The sequence below is a fragment of the Phyllopteryx taeniolatus genome, chromosome 1 (genome assembly GCF_024500385.1).
Source record: "Phyllopteryx taeniolatus isolate TA_2022b chromosome 1, UOR_Ptae_1.2, whole genome shotgun sequence".
Taxonomy (NCBI): domain Eukaryota; kingdom Metazoa; phylum Chordata; class Actinopteri; order Syngnathiformes; family Syngnathidae; genus Phyllopteryx; species Phyllopteryx taeniolatus.
Window position 1 is genome coordinate 28,435,462 of NC_084502.1, and position 19,967 is coordinate 28,455,428.

The 19,967-nt window shown below is 41.7% G+C and overlaps 1 protein-coding gene across 1 annotated transcript; it reads right to left on the reverse strand.

Annotated features, from left to right (window-relative positions):
- Positions 1-2,630: 2,630 nt before the first annotated feature.
- Positions 2,631-18,368, reverse strand: LOC133483904 (insulin receptor substrate 2-like). Its single transcript, XM_061785755.1, has 3 exons — positions 15,528-18,368; positions 14,435-14,922; positions 2,631-5,766 (listed from the first exon to the last, which is right to left on the reverse strand). Exons 1-3 carry the CDS (start codon positions 18,173-18,175, stop codon positions 5,762-5,764), a joined length of 3,141 nt encoding a protein of 1,046 aa, XP_061641739.1. The 5' UTR covers positions 18,176-18,368; the 3' UTR covers positions 2,631-5,761.
- Positions 18,369-19,967: the final 1,599 nt, after the last annotated feature.

The window sequence follows — 19,967 nt, forward strand, 5'->3', positions numbered from 1 at the left end:
GTTGTGAACAACACTCAATAAAAAAAATGTTGTTTTGCTTTACAGGTCCTTCATATTGACACGCCCAAAAACTCAAGACAAGGCTTCATCTATCATGATTGTTTTGATTACCCCTTACAATAATACCCAACTATACTTTTAGTTTCACTTGTACCTGTGACTAAAAAGTGAAGTGCAGTCAATAAATTGAGCGATCATTGCCAACAGCCTTTCAAATATCAACACTACCGCCTTTATTTCTGGCCCATTTCCTCTCTTTGTATCACAATGTAGTTATAGCGGCCAGGGGCATTCACTTCTTCCTTGACAACTGTGCCATATGATTTGAGGTTCAATAAAATATAATACAGTACAGTACAATATATGTGGTGCCTCAAAATGTTGTTTCCCGATAAGAACAACAGGGGTGGCAGTTTTCCCCGTTGCAGCGAGTTGGTATGGGAGGGTGGGTCAATTGCCAGGTGTACAGGTGTGACTCGCCAATTGTTCAGTTCAGTCGTGTTTGGCCGCGTCGCGCTGTGTGCAGTGGGCCTTTGATTGACATGGCAGCACATGTAGGCTGAAATCTGACTGGACAAAAAAATGTAAGCCACATACACTCAATGGAAGCAGTGTAGCCAAGAGACAACGCTACAAAATGAAGAAAATGTTGGGAATGAATGAAAACAATTATTTCTTATCTAATTATTTATACTACTACTTGGCTACTAATAATAAAATCCTGTACAGTTTTAGCTTACTGTGGAGTAGAGTAGTATTTACAGCACTGCCATGGTGGGGCATATCAATGGAATCCCATGCCTTCATTGCTGTATTATAAAAGTCAGCATGTGATGGAAAAGCAGAGCAGCCTTGAGTAAGTGGGTCACGGAGTTCATTGAGGCGGGCTGAAAGCCTCCTTAGGCTGATTCGGGGAGAAATAATGGGGCCATCCACTTTCAATCCCCTCCAGAGCGGCAGCAGGATGGCAGGAAGGCAAAGGCGGAAGGCCAGCGCAGTTTGGATGTGGTTGCCAAAGGAGCAGCTCGTCAACCTCTAAAGAGCCTCTTAGCTTGTAATCTGTGGTGTTTGGCACAGCTGTCTTCTCTGCCCAGAATAATTTAAAAATCAAAATAAATAAATAAATAAAGGAACTACCATTGTCATTAACAAGGGGGCCTTTGCAGCCCACAGTGACTATCCCCTCTAAATGCTATCCATCAATCCATTTTCTACAGCTTTAATCTGGTGATGCAGGAAGATGGAGCCTATCCCAGATGACTTGGGGTAACACCCTGGAGCGGTCGCCAGTCAAACACTGCACATGTAGACAAACAATTCCCACTCACATGCTGACTTCTGTTTTAACAAGAGTTTGAATGTGATTCATTCTGAACACAGCCACATACCAGTTGAGAGTGGACACTCATTACAGTTTGTTTCCCTCTCAAAAATATCTATTTAAATTTTTTTTTATAAATCTATATTACATTAATGGTGGACAGTGTTCAAATGATTGCCCTTGGTCTCATTTTTCCCCATAGTCATTTGAACAGTGGTGTGTAGACATTTTACATCTATGGTATGATGAAGCCTCAAAGTGAAACTTGTCATGATTTTCATAATTATGATAATTATAACCTACAGCAATGAGGGAGGTAGGACTGCATCAGGAATCAGCCCTGAGCCCCTTCCTGTTTGCAGTGGTGATGGATAGGCTGACCGATGAGGTTAGACTGGAATACCTGTGGACTATGATGTTCGGAGATGACGTTGTGATCTGCAGTGAAAGCAGGGAGCAGGTGGAGAAACAGTTAGGTAGGTGGAGACATGCACTGGAAAAGAGAGGAATGAAGATTAGCCGAAGTAAGACAGACTATATGAGCATGAATGAGAGGGGTGGAGGAAGAAGAGTGAGGCTACATGGAGAAGAGATAGCAAGGGTGGAGGACTTGAAATACTTGGGGTCAACCGTCCAGAGCAATGGTGAGTGTGGTCAGGAAGTGAAGAAACGGGTCCAAGCATGTTGGAACGGGTGGAGGAAGGTGTCAGGTGTGTTATGTGACAGAAGAGTCTCTGCTAGGATGAAGGGCAAAGTTTATAAAACAGTGGTGAGGCCAGCCATCATTTACGGATTAGAGACAGTGGCACTGCAGAGACAACAGGAAGCAGAGGTGGAGGTGGCGGAAATGAAGGTAAGGAGTGACCAGGTTGGAAAGGATTAGAAATGAGCTCATCAGAGGGACAGCCAACGTTAGATGTTTTGGAGACAAAGTTAGGAGAGCAGACTTTGATGGTTTGGACACATCCAGAGGAGAGATAGGGAGTATATCGGTAGAAGGATGATGAGGATGGAGCTGCCAGGCAAGAGAGCTCGAGGAAGACCAAAGAGAAGGTCGATGGATGTCGTGAGGGAAGACATGAGGGCAGTTGGTGTTCGAGAGGAGGAGATAGCCTTAAATGGAAAAGAATGACAGGCTGTGGCAACCCCTAACGGGACAAGCCGAAAGGAAAAGAAAAAAAAATATTCACCGTCTCTAGAAATTAAAATACACGAGACGATCAAGGATTTTTAATATGGAAATTAAGAACATTACGGAATAATTCATTACACACGGGCCTCATTGAAATACAAACAAGGAAAGCAGTGGTACTGGTTTAAATGTATTTATTTAGGTCACTATGCACAATCTATAGAGATCAAAGCAATCATTGACCACCAGAATCCATAAATTGTTATAATTTCTTGTGTCACAATAGAGCATAGTGTTGTATGTACAATGGAAGACTGACAGAAGACAAAACAATTGGTGAGAAGAATATATATTTTTGGAACCACAACAGCAAACCAAACCAAATAGAATCATAGACGAGTTTGTTACATTTGGTTCCACTGTTAAAAACTACATCATATTCATGTCACTATTGCATATTATACTATTAGGTCAAAGTCTGTCAACAAGGCAATTGATTTTTATATTAAAATATTTTGCTTTTAGACTGAAGGAGAAAGCATACAATACACTGTAAAAACTGAACACAATAATAATAATAATTATGTTTGCGAAATTTTTTTTACAGCAATAGTGTATATATGCAACACAGGTAAAATTTATATTTATTAATTCTCTGTACTCAGTAGAATTGTTTTCAGTTAAACTCTGTCTATTTACACCATATTCACATCCAGGTAGTTAATAAATACTAATACCAGTACCATCATGGTATACAGCTCTAATGTCATAAAACTGTTAAACCTATAGCCAGCTCTGATATTTTGGGACCTGATTCTAAGGTTTTCAAGTTCTTTGTATAGTACCCTGAAAGCGTGGAGGTGGATTCGGCACACGTGTATGACACCATGGAGGAAGGACATCTAATATTGACCGCTTTAAGACTAGAGGGAAAACTGAATACTGCAATCACATGAATAGAGGGCTTAAAAGTGTCATTCACTTTGATAATTGAGTCAGATGATTAAGCATCTAATGACAGCTAAGAGATCTAAGATGTATTATCATTTTAGTATGCAGTGTGAATAAAATCAGTGCAAATAAATGAGATGTAGCGTGATTAGTAATGTTAGCTTTGATGCTAATGCAAAGACAAATGGTGTGCATAGACCGTGAAGTATGGTGGCGCTCAGCGATGCCGTTCTTATTATAAGCCAGTGTAGAATCCATCTTAAAAGCTCTTTGAGTGACAACTATTAGATATTTACGCTTTAATCTCATCTATATTTTCAGTTCTTCAGACCAGTGGTTCTCAAACATTTTGGGTCCCGGAATACCTTACAGGGGAGACATTTTTCTGACAGCTCGCTCATAATGCTAAGGCTGATTACTACTACTTATACCCCTAAATACCATAGGAATTAAAAAGGTACCTATTTTTGAGACGTTATAATAAAAAAAAGATCCTATTTCTCTTAGAGAGAAAAATAAGTTTTGTCATGATGAAAACAAGACATTTTTTTCAAGATAAAGTAAAAAAGCGGTTTGGCAGATACTGAACAATTATTTTTTTAAAAGACGCTTCAAGCTATTTAATGCCACTGCCAGTTGAAATTTGCTGTAAAACTTAACCTAAAACAAATAGAATTACATGTGTATTTCAAGCTACCACATAGCTTTGCCTTAAGAAAGTCTGCTTAGCTTAATGCTAAAACAATGCAAAACGTCATAGAGCGGCTAACGAATAGCATCTACGTATGTGGTCGCGTTATAATCCTTTAACGTGGATATCTGAACACAAAAAGTGCATCAACACATCAAGACAAACAACATAATACTCAGAGGCATATTGTATATTTTTTATCCTCTGCGAAAAACAACTAATGTTACAGCAGTATACGTAGTTTGTTGTGAAACTCTTCTTTATGTGTCTGTCTATATTATACTTGCCCTGGTGGCCAAGTCATACAGACTAGAAGGAGCCACAAAACAGTTTAATTCTTTACGTTCTATTTAATTATGCTACTACGTATGTTTTTATAGAGTGCTATTTATTTAAAACACATTACAAAGATTTTTAGATGAGTCTGGAACAGATTAATGCCATTTCCTTTCATACAATGGGCAGAGATGATTTCAGATACAAGTGACTTGAGTTACAAGAGTGGTCACGGAATGAATTCAACTCTTGTCTTAAGGCACCCCTGTACAATGTTATGCTTGCAAGATTACGCCATTAATTCTGGAAAAGATGCATTTATTTTTTATTGACCCATATTATCCAAAAAATACACCTTTTTTTCTGAGGCGGAAATATACTTTATTCCTGTAATAATATGCCTATTGGTCTATAAAAAATAAATAAAAAAATAAACATTCAGACAGGGATGTAAGATTTACGTGATGTATCGTCACAGAGTCATATCAGTGTTTTTAATTGCCCTAAAGCTAAGGTAGGGAGAAGTAATTGGTTTATTATGCTGTTTTGGCCGGACCCCATAGGTAGGTATGCCCTTTTTTAAATGATACAACATAATTAACTTAAAAATAATTTTGCAGCGGACCCCTAAGCTACAGCTCCCTGACCCACAGTTTGAGAACCGGTGCTTTACAGACAGCAGACCCCCTGAGAGTTTCCATGGTGGTGCCAGATGTTTCAGCCTTCATAGTATAGCTCCTCTCTTCAATACACCTTTGTACCGTTCAATGGCATCATAGCAAGACGGGGCCTGCATGCATGGAGCAAGCATCAGGCTGCAGGCTGGTGTCATGTAGCTCAGATAAATTTTGTATATATTTAGAAATATATCTTCTTAAAATTGGTTACAAAAAATAATCTTGTGAGAATAAATAGCAAATTAAGAAAATACTTTGAATGTACTTTTCTGAAATAATACTATTTTCCCAAGCAAATAACAATATAGAAGTCCAAACAGACATACAGTAATAGAATATTTATCTCTTATTTCATTGAAAACATGGAGAATATAGACATTTAAGGCATTGGGTGGGACCCACTAGACATTCGTCCTCTTAAAATAAATAAACTCACCAAATATAGTTCTATACTCAGTGTACTTCATACAGTCCTGGTGGCCAGGTTTCATGGTAACAGTGTGCACTGACTGAATTGGTGCTCCATTACGCACGCACACACTCTTACCCTTAGCTAATTCGCCAACATGCATAAATGGTGGCCTACTGTAGACAGGTGTGTGTGTGTGTGTGTGTGTGTGTGTGTGTGTGTGTGGGGCGTCGAGGTTGCATGCCATCTCATGGGGTCGTAGAGGTAAAAGGGGTCATGTTGAACACAAGGACAGATGACTGCTTCAATCTGGAAGAAATGAGAGAGAAAAAATTATTTGACACTTTAAATCAAATAAAGGACCAATTCAACTACTCTTAATCCATCCAATACTGGATGTAATTTGGAAAATTGTTTCAGACAAAGGATGGATTCCAATTTCTACACCATCACCACCACACATGTACGCACACACACACACACACACACACACACATATATATATCCATCCAACCATTATCAGAGCCTCTTACTCTCACACACACACACACACCATATACATTACACATGGATGTGACAGGTTGCCGTGTTTCATGTTATCACTGGCGACACGTCGGTTGATTCTCTGGGGGAGGCACGCAAATGATGGCGAGCAGAAAGGCGAAGCTCGGTAGCATTTCAGCGACTGTCATTATTACATAATATGGGATGTAGAGTGATGGGTGAAAGGCTGGGGGATCTTTGTCAGGAGGCTGTGTTGCTATGGCCACCAATTGAGCAAAGGACGACCAATTAGAAGCTGTGAGCATGGATTGCTATATGGCACCCAATGAAGTGCAGAGCTACACCAATTGTGTAATAATTACTGTATGTTGTGGAACACTTTATTCGCAAACAATGGAAAATTTCGACCTATATTAATACAATGCTTGCACAGAATAAATTATGTTAACATATGCTAAGGCTAAAACGATTAATCGAATAACTCGATAATATGATTACAAAACAAAGTCGAAGCAAAAGCTCTGCCTTGAAGCTTCGCAGTGTCCATTTTCCCCCACGTATTACTGCAGACTCCAGCACCACCCCATGTAAAAATCAGTTGATGCGATGGTGGCTAGTGAGGAGACAAGAGTACGTAAAAGACAAAGTCCAAAGTTTTGGGATCATTTCACACTTCAAAAAGAAGAAAAAGTGCAATGTGTCAATTGCAAAGCACAACTAACTAACGGACCACAACAGCACTTGTACTATCGCCAAGTCAAGGTATTTCGGAGGATTAGCCCATTTAATCAAGCCTACCACAGCTAGTTACAACACATTGTAATGTCCCCACAAGTGGTCAAGGACAGACACAAATGCCGGTACTTTCAATCGCTTTATTGAACAAAATAAATATGGAATAAGCACATTCATACACTAGCTGCTACGGCCACCACTGATGTCCAGGTACTCAACAGTACGCAGACTGGCCAGTTAACGGCTAACTGCTAACCACAGCTCACAACAGCCAACTCTATGCTCTCATTTACTAACTCCCAAGTCAATCACCATTTTGTTGTTTTCTAATTCAAAATCTAATTTTATCCGAACACTTCGATTAATCGATCTGCTAATCGGTACAATAATTCTAAAAATATTCCATAGCTGCAGCTCAAAACTTTGGCCAGTCACAAATTAATGCTTATCTGCATTGATTTAACCCACCGTTTCAGTTCCAGTTTAACTTGTTAGTTGCCTCAATGTTGGCATAAGACGTATTTTATTGTTTTACTTGCCTGAATCAGAGTGGTGACATCACATGATATTGCACTTCCCTGTCAATTTCAATTTTAATCGCATGTTACACCATTCTATTGATGTTGTACGCATCCTAAATAGCCATCCATCCATTTTCCATACCGCTTATCCTCACTAGGGTCACTCGTGGGCATGCTGGAGCCTATCCCAGCTATCTTCGGGCGAAAGGCAGTGTACACCCTGAACTGGTCGCCAGACAACCGCAGGGCACATAAAAACAAACAACCATTCGCACTCACATTCACGCCACGGCAATTTAGAGTCTCCAATCAACCTACCATGCATGTTTTGGGGTTGTGGGAGGAAACCGGAGTACCCGCAGAAAACTAAGGCAGGCATAGGAAGAACATGCAAACTCCACACAGGTGAGGCCAAATTTGAACTCCGGTCATCAGAACTGTGAGGGAGATGTGCTAACCAGTCATCCACCCTGCCATCCTAAATATTATCTGCGCAAGATTTCCAGGACTTTACCAAAATTATTTTTTGATAACTTTTTGAGGACCTAGAAAACGCATTTTCAATTTCCATAACTTTTCCAGGTTTTTCATGACCGTACGAACCCTGAATACAATATAGCAAAACAAATATGGAGTAAGTTACATATTGCAATGAACTTAACTCACTTCACAAAAAGCAGCAATTTGGCAGATAGTGAACAATTCTCCCCCCAAAAAAGAGAAGGAGAAATTAAAGTTTGCTATCAAACTAAACATAAGACAAAGAGAATTACCAGTACACGCGGTGTTCTTAAAACAATCAAACAACTTGCCCCTGCTACCTTCCTGCTAACAGATAATGTAAATGTAATGTAAAGTCATGTAACATTCAACACAAACCGCAACACATGTAGATGGACAAAATCACAATATTGACAGGCATATATTATTTTTCCTCTGCTAAAAGAAATATCGAAGCTGTTGAATCCCTGAAAGTAGTGTTGACTGAATTGTTTGGGTCTACTCTGTATGACAGTATTATATTAACCCCCCCCTGTAGTTAATTCACATTGTAATTAGATTATATTAATGCTCTATGTTTCTATAAAGTACAATATTAATAGAGCGCTATTATCCTTTTCTCCATTAAAAAACACATTTTTGCAGTTTTTTTGGTGGGGGGAGGCTCGAACAGATCATGGCATTTCCATTAAGTACGTGGAACAAATTAAACTCGTATCTCACTAGACCACTGTACAAGATAGATCCAAGTTAGACTGGATTGTTCTAACATTCTAGTTCTATCAATATATTTATCATGATGTTATAAACAAGCTTGTATCCAGACATGCTTTGATTCCATAGTAGGCAGCATCTGATCAAGGCCTGCTGTCTAATCTGCCCTGCAGAGGATATAATCTCATTGGAGCCAAGGCCGGCACTACGCTGGCCACTCACTTATTGAGCGGCTCACACGTCTATCTGGAACATCCCAGCCTACTTTATCCCGCTACACACATACACACCGCACATATGCACACTATGCGCAGAGACTGGAAAATGTCACACAATTTGCCTGCTGTGTTACATTACATGTATGGCTGTTTTCTACGGTAGAGGTTCAGGTGACGTGGCCCTAATGTTTTTGGATACGCATGTGTGCAGCATATGTCTTTGTGAGCACACACGTCCAGTTCAAAGCGTTAGCGGTTTGATGAAAATGCAATTAACTAAGGGTGCTTTCACACTTGCACCCAATGGTTGGTTTTAATCAAACTCTAGGTTGTTTTCCTTCTTGGTGCGTTTCAGTTGCAGACCAAATTAACTGGTCGGTATGGTTTCAAACCCATTAAAGTGGTTTGCATGTGATGTAAAAGTGTAAGCTACTGTAACAGTATGCACAATTTGAACATTAACACTGCACTTAAATATAGGAAAATGGGAAAAAAAAGTACTTAAATAATAATTCAATTAAAATGTATTGAACATAAATTACATTAATACCTCAATATTTCAAATCAAAGATCTGTAAAAATGTCAATGCAAATGTATTTGACTTAAATGTTAAAAGGTCCAATATTTTACCAAACAAAATTGATTTACTATTTGGGTTGTTATATTGGCTCTATGGTGGCTCAGTATACATGTGAAATATGAATTAAAATCGCCCACGCATTCCTGAGCTCCAGATGTTTTTCTGCCGAGAGGCCTGAAATCAGGTCATTCGAATTTCTCGAACTTATTTATGTCACTAGAGAAGATCTCCGCCTACCTCTGCGCCCCTAAACCAGCACTGTCAACAAAACAAACGTGTGCTCTGCCAAGTGGTGAGGGTTGGGTCTTCTACACGACACTTCTAAACCAATCAGAGGAAAGGGGACAGTCTTAGCCAAATACGGCCAAAGCGGAAACTGGGTCAAACAGAAGAAATAGCTGTCAGAGGGGCCTTTTCTGGACACTAGTGTGACAAAACCTAATTGTATTATAAATGAAATGGACACTTTTACACGAATTCCATGTTAGAGAGTCACTCTATGGAGGTCTAAATAGCCAAAATATGGGACCTTTAAATACAACTGAACAATGTACTATACTGGATTAAAAAAAATGTTGAAGCCATTGCAACATTAAGCACAGTTTGAACATTTAAATTCACTGCCATTGACAGCTGTTGAATTCAAATATCCATGTTATCATGCGACTCGCAGCGAATGAGTTAATTCAGTGATGTTTCTCACTTTTCAATGGAATTGCACTTCCTTGTTCATAAATAACTTCAACCGGTTTTACCAGTATAACATGCAACTGGCCATGAAAGTATGCCCACAACTTGAAAAAATACATATTCCCTCAAGTGTAATGTCTGTTGTGTTATTTGGGAAACGTGTCTTGCCGTCTGGCACCAAAGCACGTTGCGTTGTGAGGCAGCGGTAAAATGGACGAGATCCGCTGCCCCGCGGCCCATTGCCAGCTGTTAAAGAAGACCCTGGAGGTCCAGCACAACAGCGTTAGTGCCGTTAGCCTCACAGCCTCCTTCCCTCCAAAAATTCATCCAGGGGGACCAGAGTTTTGGCCGGTTATGAAGCACCAATCTCTGGCCACAGAAGTGCGTTGTCCACTGAATTTCAAAGGACGGAAAACGGTCCTGGTTGAGGGAGGATTTTCAGAGCTCTCAACAATACTCTCACATCTCAATTCTTGACCATTTTGAAACTGATTTCACATACTTTGCAATTTTTGTAATTAATTCACTCATCATCAGGTTTGTTTAACAAAGTTCTTTTCTGTGATATTATGTTTTGTTGCACTTTAAATTGAACCAAAAAGTAACAAAAACAGTTGAATTCTCTCAGTCTTATTAATGTCAATGTGTATGTTTTTATGAGTGCAATATTATAGTGATATTTTGCCTCATTAATTACAATTTTTTTGGAAGGCTTTTTGGAATTTTGCAGCATGATTTAAAAAAAAAAAAAAAAAAAAGCCAACCTTTTTCAGCCGATACCGAGTCGCTGAAAATCACATGATTGGATTAGGACAACCTATTAATAACTACAACAGCAAAATCAATTTTCATCCGATTACTCAATTAATCAATGGGTTAATTGCTAGACTACACGATTGTAAAAATATTCAATCGCCGCGGCCCTACAGAAGTTTTCTCTTATCCGCACCATTTCTAGGCACACTATTCAGCAGAAGAGACGCTTGATGGTGCAGTAGTCCAGTGTGACATTACACAGCAGTAGGGTGGAATCTCACATAAACAAGCCATTAGGTCTGCCATCCCAGTAAGCATTTTTGGTAGTTAAAGAGAAACCATCTATCCCCTTGTCTTCCTGCAAAGCATACAATACGCAGCAATGGCCCCTCCCTCCTTCTGCTAAGTGAAGGGCCTAATGAGGCAGAAGAGCAGGGTTTTGCACGTCTTCGTTTCCCATTATGCATGGATGCATTCATTCGCTTTCGTATCACGTCAGCCAAGCAGCAAAACAGAGTGACTCTCTGAACATCGACGACACATACTGCAACAAATAAGAAATTTCTTACTGTTATTTGTTACATTTGTTTGTTGAAATTTTGTTAGTCTGCCAAGTACATTTATTGAACAAGAGACTTATTCTTTATCATTTAAAGAGTTAATTATGTGATCTGGTGATTGGCGTCAAGGAAGTATGTTGAAGTGATACATCTCGACTGAGAAACACTTGGTATGGGAAGAGCTAAGTTTAGCTTATGTTTTATGTATATTTAGTATATGTAAACACACACTTCCATTACATTTTTTCGACATCAAATTCATCAGTAAGCCGTTTTATTTCAGCAGAATTATGAAATTATGAAAAGTGTTTTGTGACCGTGGAGACTGGTTAGCACATCTGCCTCACAGTTCTGAGGAGCCGGGTTCAAATCTGGCCTCGCCTGTGTGGAGCTTGCATGTTCTCCTCATGCCTGTGTGGGTTTTCTCCAGGTACTCTGATTTCCTCCCACATCCCAAAAACATGCATGGTGAGCTCGTTGAAGACTCCAAATTGCCATAGGAGAGAATGTGAGTGCGAACGGTTGTTCGTTTATACGTGCCCTGCGAATGGCTCGCGACCACTTCAGGGTGTACCCCGCCTCTCTCGCCCAGAGTGAGCTGGGATAGCCTCCAGCACGCCCGCAACCCATGTGAGGAGAAGCGGTACGGAAAATGGATGTATGGATGTTTTGTGACTATACCTTGTGGTATATTTACTGTTTAACCTACCGGTATTAATATAGGCAATTTTAAAACATTTTGTGGGTTGCATCAATTTGTAGTTGTTCACCATTTGTGGCGAGGCACAGTCCCTATCCCCTGCAAATAGTGGGGGAGTGTGCATCATATTTTTGGGTGAGATAGAAGATGAGACAATTTGTTGGTGACACATGGTGGAGCGGCCACACGGTGCGCGCTTAAGAGTTAGCTTATGTGCCAATGCTAGTGTGTCATGGATGCGTTATTAGGTTTCCCACATACATTAGTTTCCAGGCAGGACACACCCCACTGCAACAGGGAAGCCCAAACATGTATCACATTTGTACGAAAAAAAACCCCCAAAGAACTTTGTTATGGTTAGGCTTAGGGAAAGGGTTGGGTCTTAAAGCGGTTTAGGATGGTACTTAATATGTTAACATGTATGTGTCCATACATTTTTAGCTGAGGTTCACAGCATTGCATGTTTTTTTTTGTTTTGTTTTTTATGATCACACATGGGTATAGTTCCACTTTTTTGTAATGCGCACTTGATAATGTTTTATTTTGTACGCATAAAAAGTATTCATCAAATCCTTTACTCGAATGCCAGAAGGGGCAGATTGGAAGTTTGGAATCAAAAATATGTGTGCAGGTTAACATTTCTGGCTGAGGATTTTTAATTATTCTTTTTTTTTTTTTTTACTTTAGTCTTGTTATTGCCAATTGTTGCAACAACAACAGTTGCATTTTTAAAAATTTTTTTTTACAAAAAAGCAAATTGTGATTGCACTCCATCAGTCTGTTATGGTTGTTAAAAACATGGAAAACATGTTAAAAGGGCTATTTATGACTTATTATTTGCTAAGGATTAAAATAGCCCAGTATTTTGATCTAATAAAGTAAACTGTTATGACTGTTATTTATTTTTAGGATTTGTGATTTTCATTATTTTTTGCCCAGTGTAATGTTTTACAGGAAAGAAAACCGATTATTAATAATTACATCACATCCCTGTTGTTGTTAGAAAAGACTTTTATTATATTTTCAGATTTCTCTCAATTTATATTTGATGTGGAGCTGCATATTTTTCAAGTAGTGAATGAAACGGTAGAGAGTTAGTTACCCAATGCCGCATGGAAACAGAACCACTTTGTTATTTCCCCTTCTTGCCTTCAAGGACAGATATTCACTTGTGCCAGATCTCACATGTCAGCTCTCAAAGTTCCACATGCTGTCTCCAGCCTTTGAGGGTTCACAGAAACGTGTGAGCCCACTGTGCACACAGTGGTGGTCAGGTTCGAATTTCACGACATTAGGCCCTCTACGTTTCCGACGGATGCTGGCCTGTTTTGTTCGTTGTGATATTTTGGGACAGTATTGATCATATGGTGCGGGGTCCATAGAGGTCGCATCGATGTGCAACACATCCTTAATGCCTAGCCGACTGAAAAACAACAAGCTGGCATTACCTTCGGCCCAATGACCAAAACTTTGAGAAAATCTAATATTGACGAGGAATTCTTTATTGTAAATTACAAACCACAGAAACGTGAGACTATTATTAGAACCTCTTTGCCATTTTACAGGGAAGTATTTGCTCCAAGCACTTGAATGACGGATTTCTTTGAAAAATAATTGTTAGCTTTGATTTCAGTTCATTCTTAGAAGTTATGTACAAACTGTACTGTGAGTGAAAGCGCTTGCAGGTTACGCCCGCAGCAGCGTCACGCTCACTCACAGGGTTGTTTACTTCACTGTTCTCGGCCCGGTCACGTTTCACTGCAGCTTAGTGCTGCCTTCATTTACTGGGGGTGAATGTTAGGATTCAACCACATGGTTCACATGGTTTCTAATTGTGAAAATACATAAGGTGCAGAATCGCATGCCTCTAGTTTTGTCATTAAGTCCCCATTTAATTTCAAGATTTATACCGTGGCCACAAAAATACATTACAACAAACAGTAAGTCATCAAATGTACAGTTTGGAAGCAGAGCACAAGGACATCCAAAATTAAACTAGTTCAGAAAGAGGTTTAAAATGTTTATAATTTTCACAAGTCATAGAAATGAAGGCGTTTTACTATGACCAGTTATTTACTTGGGATTACTATTTCTTTATTATTGTTCATGATTAATTATAATTATAGGATTTAAACAGAAGATATTTGGATGATCATGTATCACCATTTTCTGTAATTTATAACATGATACCTTGTCTAAGAGACTTGTATTGCCTTCTGCTAATGAGGAAGTTAAAATAATGTTGAATTCTTAATCACACTCCCTTTCATAATTGAATTCACAATCTGTTTTTGAGTCTGTACGAGGGTGTTCCTTTCCTTTTTTATGAGTTAGAAATAAACTCAGTAGAGCACCTAAAGACAATATATTCACTAGGTACTGTATGTGAAATTGACAGACACTTTTTGAAATGCATGTTTGCCTTCCTCATTATATGTAATTGTTGCGAAGTCCAGGAAAAGTTACGGGCAAAGGCTGCAAAAAATAAAAGTCTCACCTTTGGCAGTAGTTGCAGACTCCTTGAAGCCCAAGGAGACATATGGCGTGCTGTGTAATCCATTGATACCCTGTTTGCAGCTGTTAGTCGGGTTGAAGACAACCAGTTCATCACATTTGTTGTCCAGGAGGTTCAAGGCAATATAGTTCAGTCTGTTTGGGTAAGCAGCAGAGTTCCGCCGATTCACGGGGCTGCCGTACTCGTCATCGGAGCCCTCGCTGCTCCGCGATGAGATGTTCTCCACGGAGCTGTGCCTCTTCCCGGTCTCACCGCGCGCAAACGAAGGGAAGACCGGTGTCACAGTGGTCGTGGAGGAGAAAGTCTCAGAGCTGTGGCGTCTCCGTCCTTGCGGATTGGCGCGAATCACCTTGGCAGAGGAGTCGGGGTCGAGTACAGACGAAGAGGCAGCCCCAAGGAGGAAGACTCCAATTCCTTCTGGGACAGCTGGCTCCTCCAGCGAATGCTTTTTCCCTCTGTTGCTCTGGCTACTAGAGAAGCCAATTACAACAAAACAGACCCTTAAATCCAACACACTATTAAAGATCTTACTACCGCTGAGCTGACTATCAATTAGGGCTGGGCTGGTATCAAATTCTGACGGTGTGATAACTGTGAGCAAAAATATCCAGACTTCATGGATCACGGAATTGCATTTACAACTCTAAAATGTATTATTTTGAAATATTTTGGGGGAAAAAAACTACTTTTTCCACTGAATGCTTTGAGGTACATAAGTATACGTAAAAAGAAAAAACACACCAGCACATACCACTGATGGAAAGTTTTAGCAGTGTTGAAACCATGACTTTTGAAAACCACGGTATACCTCGAAAACCGGTCCAATGCCTAGTATAAATGTGTACAATTTGTTGCCGTAGGAGAGGTCCATTTAATGCCATTGTAGTATAATAAGCCGCAAGCCTGTTTGAAATCCACTACTTCCTCTAGATATGACCAGTCACGTGCCCTAAAATGTTGAACTTGCTTGAGCTTGTGGTCATTCATGAATCAATTACAGTCCGTGGTTTTAAAAAATAAATAAATAAATAATAAAAAAACATTTAAAAAAAAAAAAAAAACAAGACCAACATACCTTGTTGTGTTTTGAGGAACAAGCTGTGGGGGTGAGCTGGTCATCCCGAACGTCATCTCAGTATAGTCATTCCTCCCCCCATTTCCTTCTCCTGGCTCTTTCTGTCTATCCAAATGGTACACTCCATCCTCCTGTGAGCTGGGACACAAGGATAGGTCTCGGAGTGCAGCAAGAGTGTCAGCTTCCTTTGGCTGTTGCAAGGCCATCTCAAGTTTGATGTAGGAAGTCAGACAGGGCCTTTTGGAACTCTCGTCACTGGAACTCAAAGATGACGACTGGCTCTCTGTGGACTCCGTTGAAGGCGGAGAGATTCGAGTGCCACTGAAGTCGATGTTAATGTATTCTCCGGGACTGCGGGGCTCTCCGGTTAGGGGGTACTCGTGCATGCTAGGCAGGGTCCTGAGAGTGTCGAGGGACAGCCTGTTTGGTCTGCTGAGCCTCCCTCTGTGGGTCAGGTTCTGACCTAGGCTGTGTCTGTCTGGAGAAGCTGTTGAAGGACTCAACGGCGAGTCTTGAGCTGCAACAGGTGGCATCATGGAATAGTAGTCCATACCCGCTGCCCTCTGCCTCGAACTTTGAGGGCTCATCAACACATACTGGTTGCACTCATCGTTGTTGGAGGCTTGGACTTTAGCGGGGAGGGAGAGGGAGTTGGGCTGGTAAGCCGACCTGATGGATGTCAGCTCTCCAGCCATTAAACCCATATAGTAGTCAGGGGAGGGCTGGAGTGCAGGTGGGTTTCCGGGTGACATGTTCATGTATTCTTCGTTCCTGTCTGGGCTCTCCACGGAGGACTTGGAGCCGCGCCACATTCTCATGTAGCCGTTTTCCTCCAGTGAGATGCTGGAGGGGGAGCTGGTCTTGTAGCCCCTGCTGGTAGCCCCGTGAGGGTGCACTCTGGGGTTCACAATCTGCTTTGGTGCAGACACACACATGGGGCTCATGAGCACGTAGTTGTCTACCTTTCCAGATTGCTGCGCCGCACCTGGAGTCATGGGAATGTACCCATCGTCACCAAGGTTACTACTAGAACTTCTGGTTGAGCCAATCTCTATGTCTCCGTAATCTTCTGGATAGCAGATTTTAGGTGAGGCAGAATGAGAGTTGTCGCCATCACGGGCCTGGATGAGTGTGTTCTCATCCAGGGATGCAGAAGACAGCGGCGCCACCGCTTTCTGCTGATGTGGCGTGGTGAGGGAGTGTGTTCGCTTCCTGTAAGCTTTATCCAACGCCGCCCCTTCGCCACCCGCCCTCGACTTAATGGCATTCGCACCCACCATTAGCATGTAGCCACAAGGGTCACTCATGTCACGGGACGAAGGGGTGCTCGACAGGGAGTCGGGTGTGTCACTGCGGATCAGGGGGAGGAACTTTGCTTCGACTGGACTACAACTGTAATCATCACACAGCATGAAGCCGGTGTCACTAAGGGAGCCGGAGAAGGAGGTGCTGCAACTAAAAGGCTGTCCAGCCTTGTTGGGAGTGGAGAGATTATGCCCAGGAGACATCCTGATGGGGATGGAGGCGGCGGGAGGGGAGTTGGGCACTGGCATGGACAGGTTGTGAAGGAGGTCGGAGGATGACTCGAGCATCCTACAGGTGCGCCCGTTGCTCAGAGTGTGGGACCTGCTGAGTTGAGTACCAGCGTTTGGACTAGCGGATCTTCCGTTCACAGGCATCGACATGGATACTGGCCGCGGCACACTTCCGTCACCCTCACTGGAGGTTCTGACCCGGCTGGACGCGAACTTCATCCCCGGAGATGCGGCGGCCGCGCTGGCTGTTCTGGATCTCCTCACCAGGCCCGTCTGACTCGGGGGCAAGTTATTGAGGTTGCGTCGCGTGGGCACCGAGATGGGGTTGGTGCTGGCCGACTGGCTTTTGCTCCTGGGCCTGAACTCGGAGAGCTCCTTCATGGCTTCCAGGATGGTCTCGTGGATGTTCTGGGCCACCACCGAATCCTCTGCCTGCATCCAGAATTCCCCAGCCCCAGTTACTGCTGATCGCCCTACTTCGATGAAGAAGAAGCTGTCAGAGTGGCCACATCTCCTGACGTTCATGAGCTGTAAACATACCGCGGCTGTCTCGGAGTTCAGCTTCACAAAACTGATGGTTCGGCTGGACAAACAGAGCCTATAAACTCCCGTGAGGTTCTTCACCTGACCCAGACCTTTGGATTTTAAATTGACCTGCCATACCTCCTTGTACGCCGCTGTCGCTGGGTTAACGAGCCCATAGTTGGACTCTTCAAAGCCGACGAGGGAGGAGGTGGAAGCGGGGCTGTCGGACACCCTCCCCTCGGCGAGGAGGTCGGTCAGAACCACATACCAGCTCTCCTGCTCCTGCTCGCTGTCCGCAGCCACGGCAAAGTACTCGTCCTTGGTGTAGAGGGCGATCAGGTGTTTGTGTTTGGCGTCCGCCCGCTTGTTGACGCACAGGCAGGAGTCCAAACTTATCACCCGTTTGGCAGCGCCCTTGTTCCGCCATTTCTTCTCGCTCTCGTAGTACTCCAGTCGAGCCGGCGAGTGATCGGCGGACTCCCTCAGCAAGAAAAAGCGCCTGTGTCCGTGTTTCTGCTTCCTCAAGTAGCCGCACTTCTTCACGCCGTGAGATAACAGGTGTTCCACCGCCCCCGGGGGACTCGCCATCTCTCTTGTCAATTCGAATTCGCCCAAATTCAAGATATTACGACGCTACTTTCATTTGATCCATGACAGACGTGTCCGCTGCTGTGTTCAAAGTCATTTAAAAAAAAAAAAAAAACGAAAAAAAAAAAACGGTGCGAGCAAGATTGCCCTCGGACTGGTACGGTTGTGGGAAAAAACAACATGTGACGGGCTGCTCCAAAACCAGAGGAGAACACTGAGTCATAGGGGGGCGTGCCTGTCAATCATCCAGCTCCGAGTCCGCCTATTGGCTTTCTTGATCATTCAAACATGGCAAAACACGCCCCTTGTACATACCTCTGACCAAGAGCCATTGAAAGCCAGTGATAATTATTTTTGTTCAAAACACAGTAGAAGTTCTGCAACATGATACATACACAGATAAATCAACCTTAAAAAAGGATTTATTTCTGTTGATTTGGAATGAATTTGCAACAATAACGTTGGCACTACCACTTGTAAACAACCCTGACGTCCCAATTGTTATATAAGCATATTTGTGGTGTATTTTTAAACCAGTGAATCTTCCTCTCATCTTATTTCAGTGTAGCACATCACATTTTTACACTCCCAGGCAGCAAACGGTGTATCTGTGATCGCATTTAACTGTACTTGATTGCAAACCTTAAAACAACAAACGTCGAAGAATACTGCAGTTCGAAACGTTCAAAACCTTGGCAACGGGCCACTTGACAAGAGTAAATAGGCATGGTCTGACTATCATGCGTCATAAACGCTGTTGCCGAACGGACAAAACATCCTTACATCAGAGGGAAGGTGACTTCAGCAAACGTGTCAAAGGATTCAGTGTACTTACTGTACTGGGACAAGCACTGTGGAGAAATGCTGCCATCCTCTGGCCTTTTAGCTACACTTTGGTCAAGTGAGCAACTCTTTAAGGAAATAATATGAGACGTTATTTAACGATAAATGGAAAACCATTGTGTTTTTACCATTATTTTTATTACACCATGCATGAGTAACCTGCATTTGTCTAAAGATGTTCATCACTCCGCAGACTTCTTTTTGGAAGAAGACATGTGCATAAATGTTCTGTATTTAAATCACAAACAGTTCTTGGTTCTCCTTCCCACCAGTTCAGAATAAACACAACCCTAATGTTCAGATTGAGACACTAAACGATTGAAATGACTTGTGTTACAGGCTATATTGAAGTGCCATGTGTGGCAAGGATGTTAGAAAAGCATGCAGCTGGATGTTAAAATGTCAGTAATTAAAAGTTGTTACTGTAAAAAGTGTTATATTTGAGTGAAACTCATGCCCTGTTTGAGAGAAGTGTGTTGTTGTTTTTTTTAACAATATTTGCTTCAAACATTTTCATCACAACTGCAAGATGTAACAGCCCAGGACTCGGTATTGGCGAGTACTGATAAGTGCTCGTACTTGGTCTCAGTGGTATCTGTGCATCCCTACTATTCTGTACATTTTAATGAGATCCCCCTCCAAAACGAGATAATATCACAAGCGGATACTACTAATCATGGAAAATGTAAAGAACTTACGTAAACTTAAAGAACAAAATACGCAACTCCTTCGGAACGTTATAATTATGTGTGGAAAGCTCAGACAGACGCATCAATTAGAGCAGAGCTGTCATTTTCATCACGAGCCACATTGAAGTTATGGTATCCCTCAGAGGACTGTTATGACTGAGACCATATTAATGTATAATCACCTCATCTCATTATTAAATATACACAACAAATTGATGGGTAACTAGTTTTGACATCAGACGAAGGAAAATAGTTCTTCA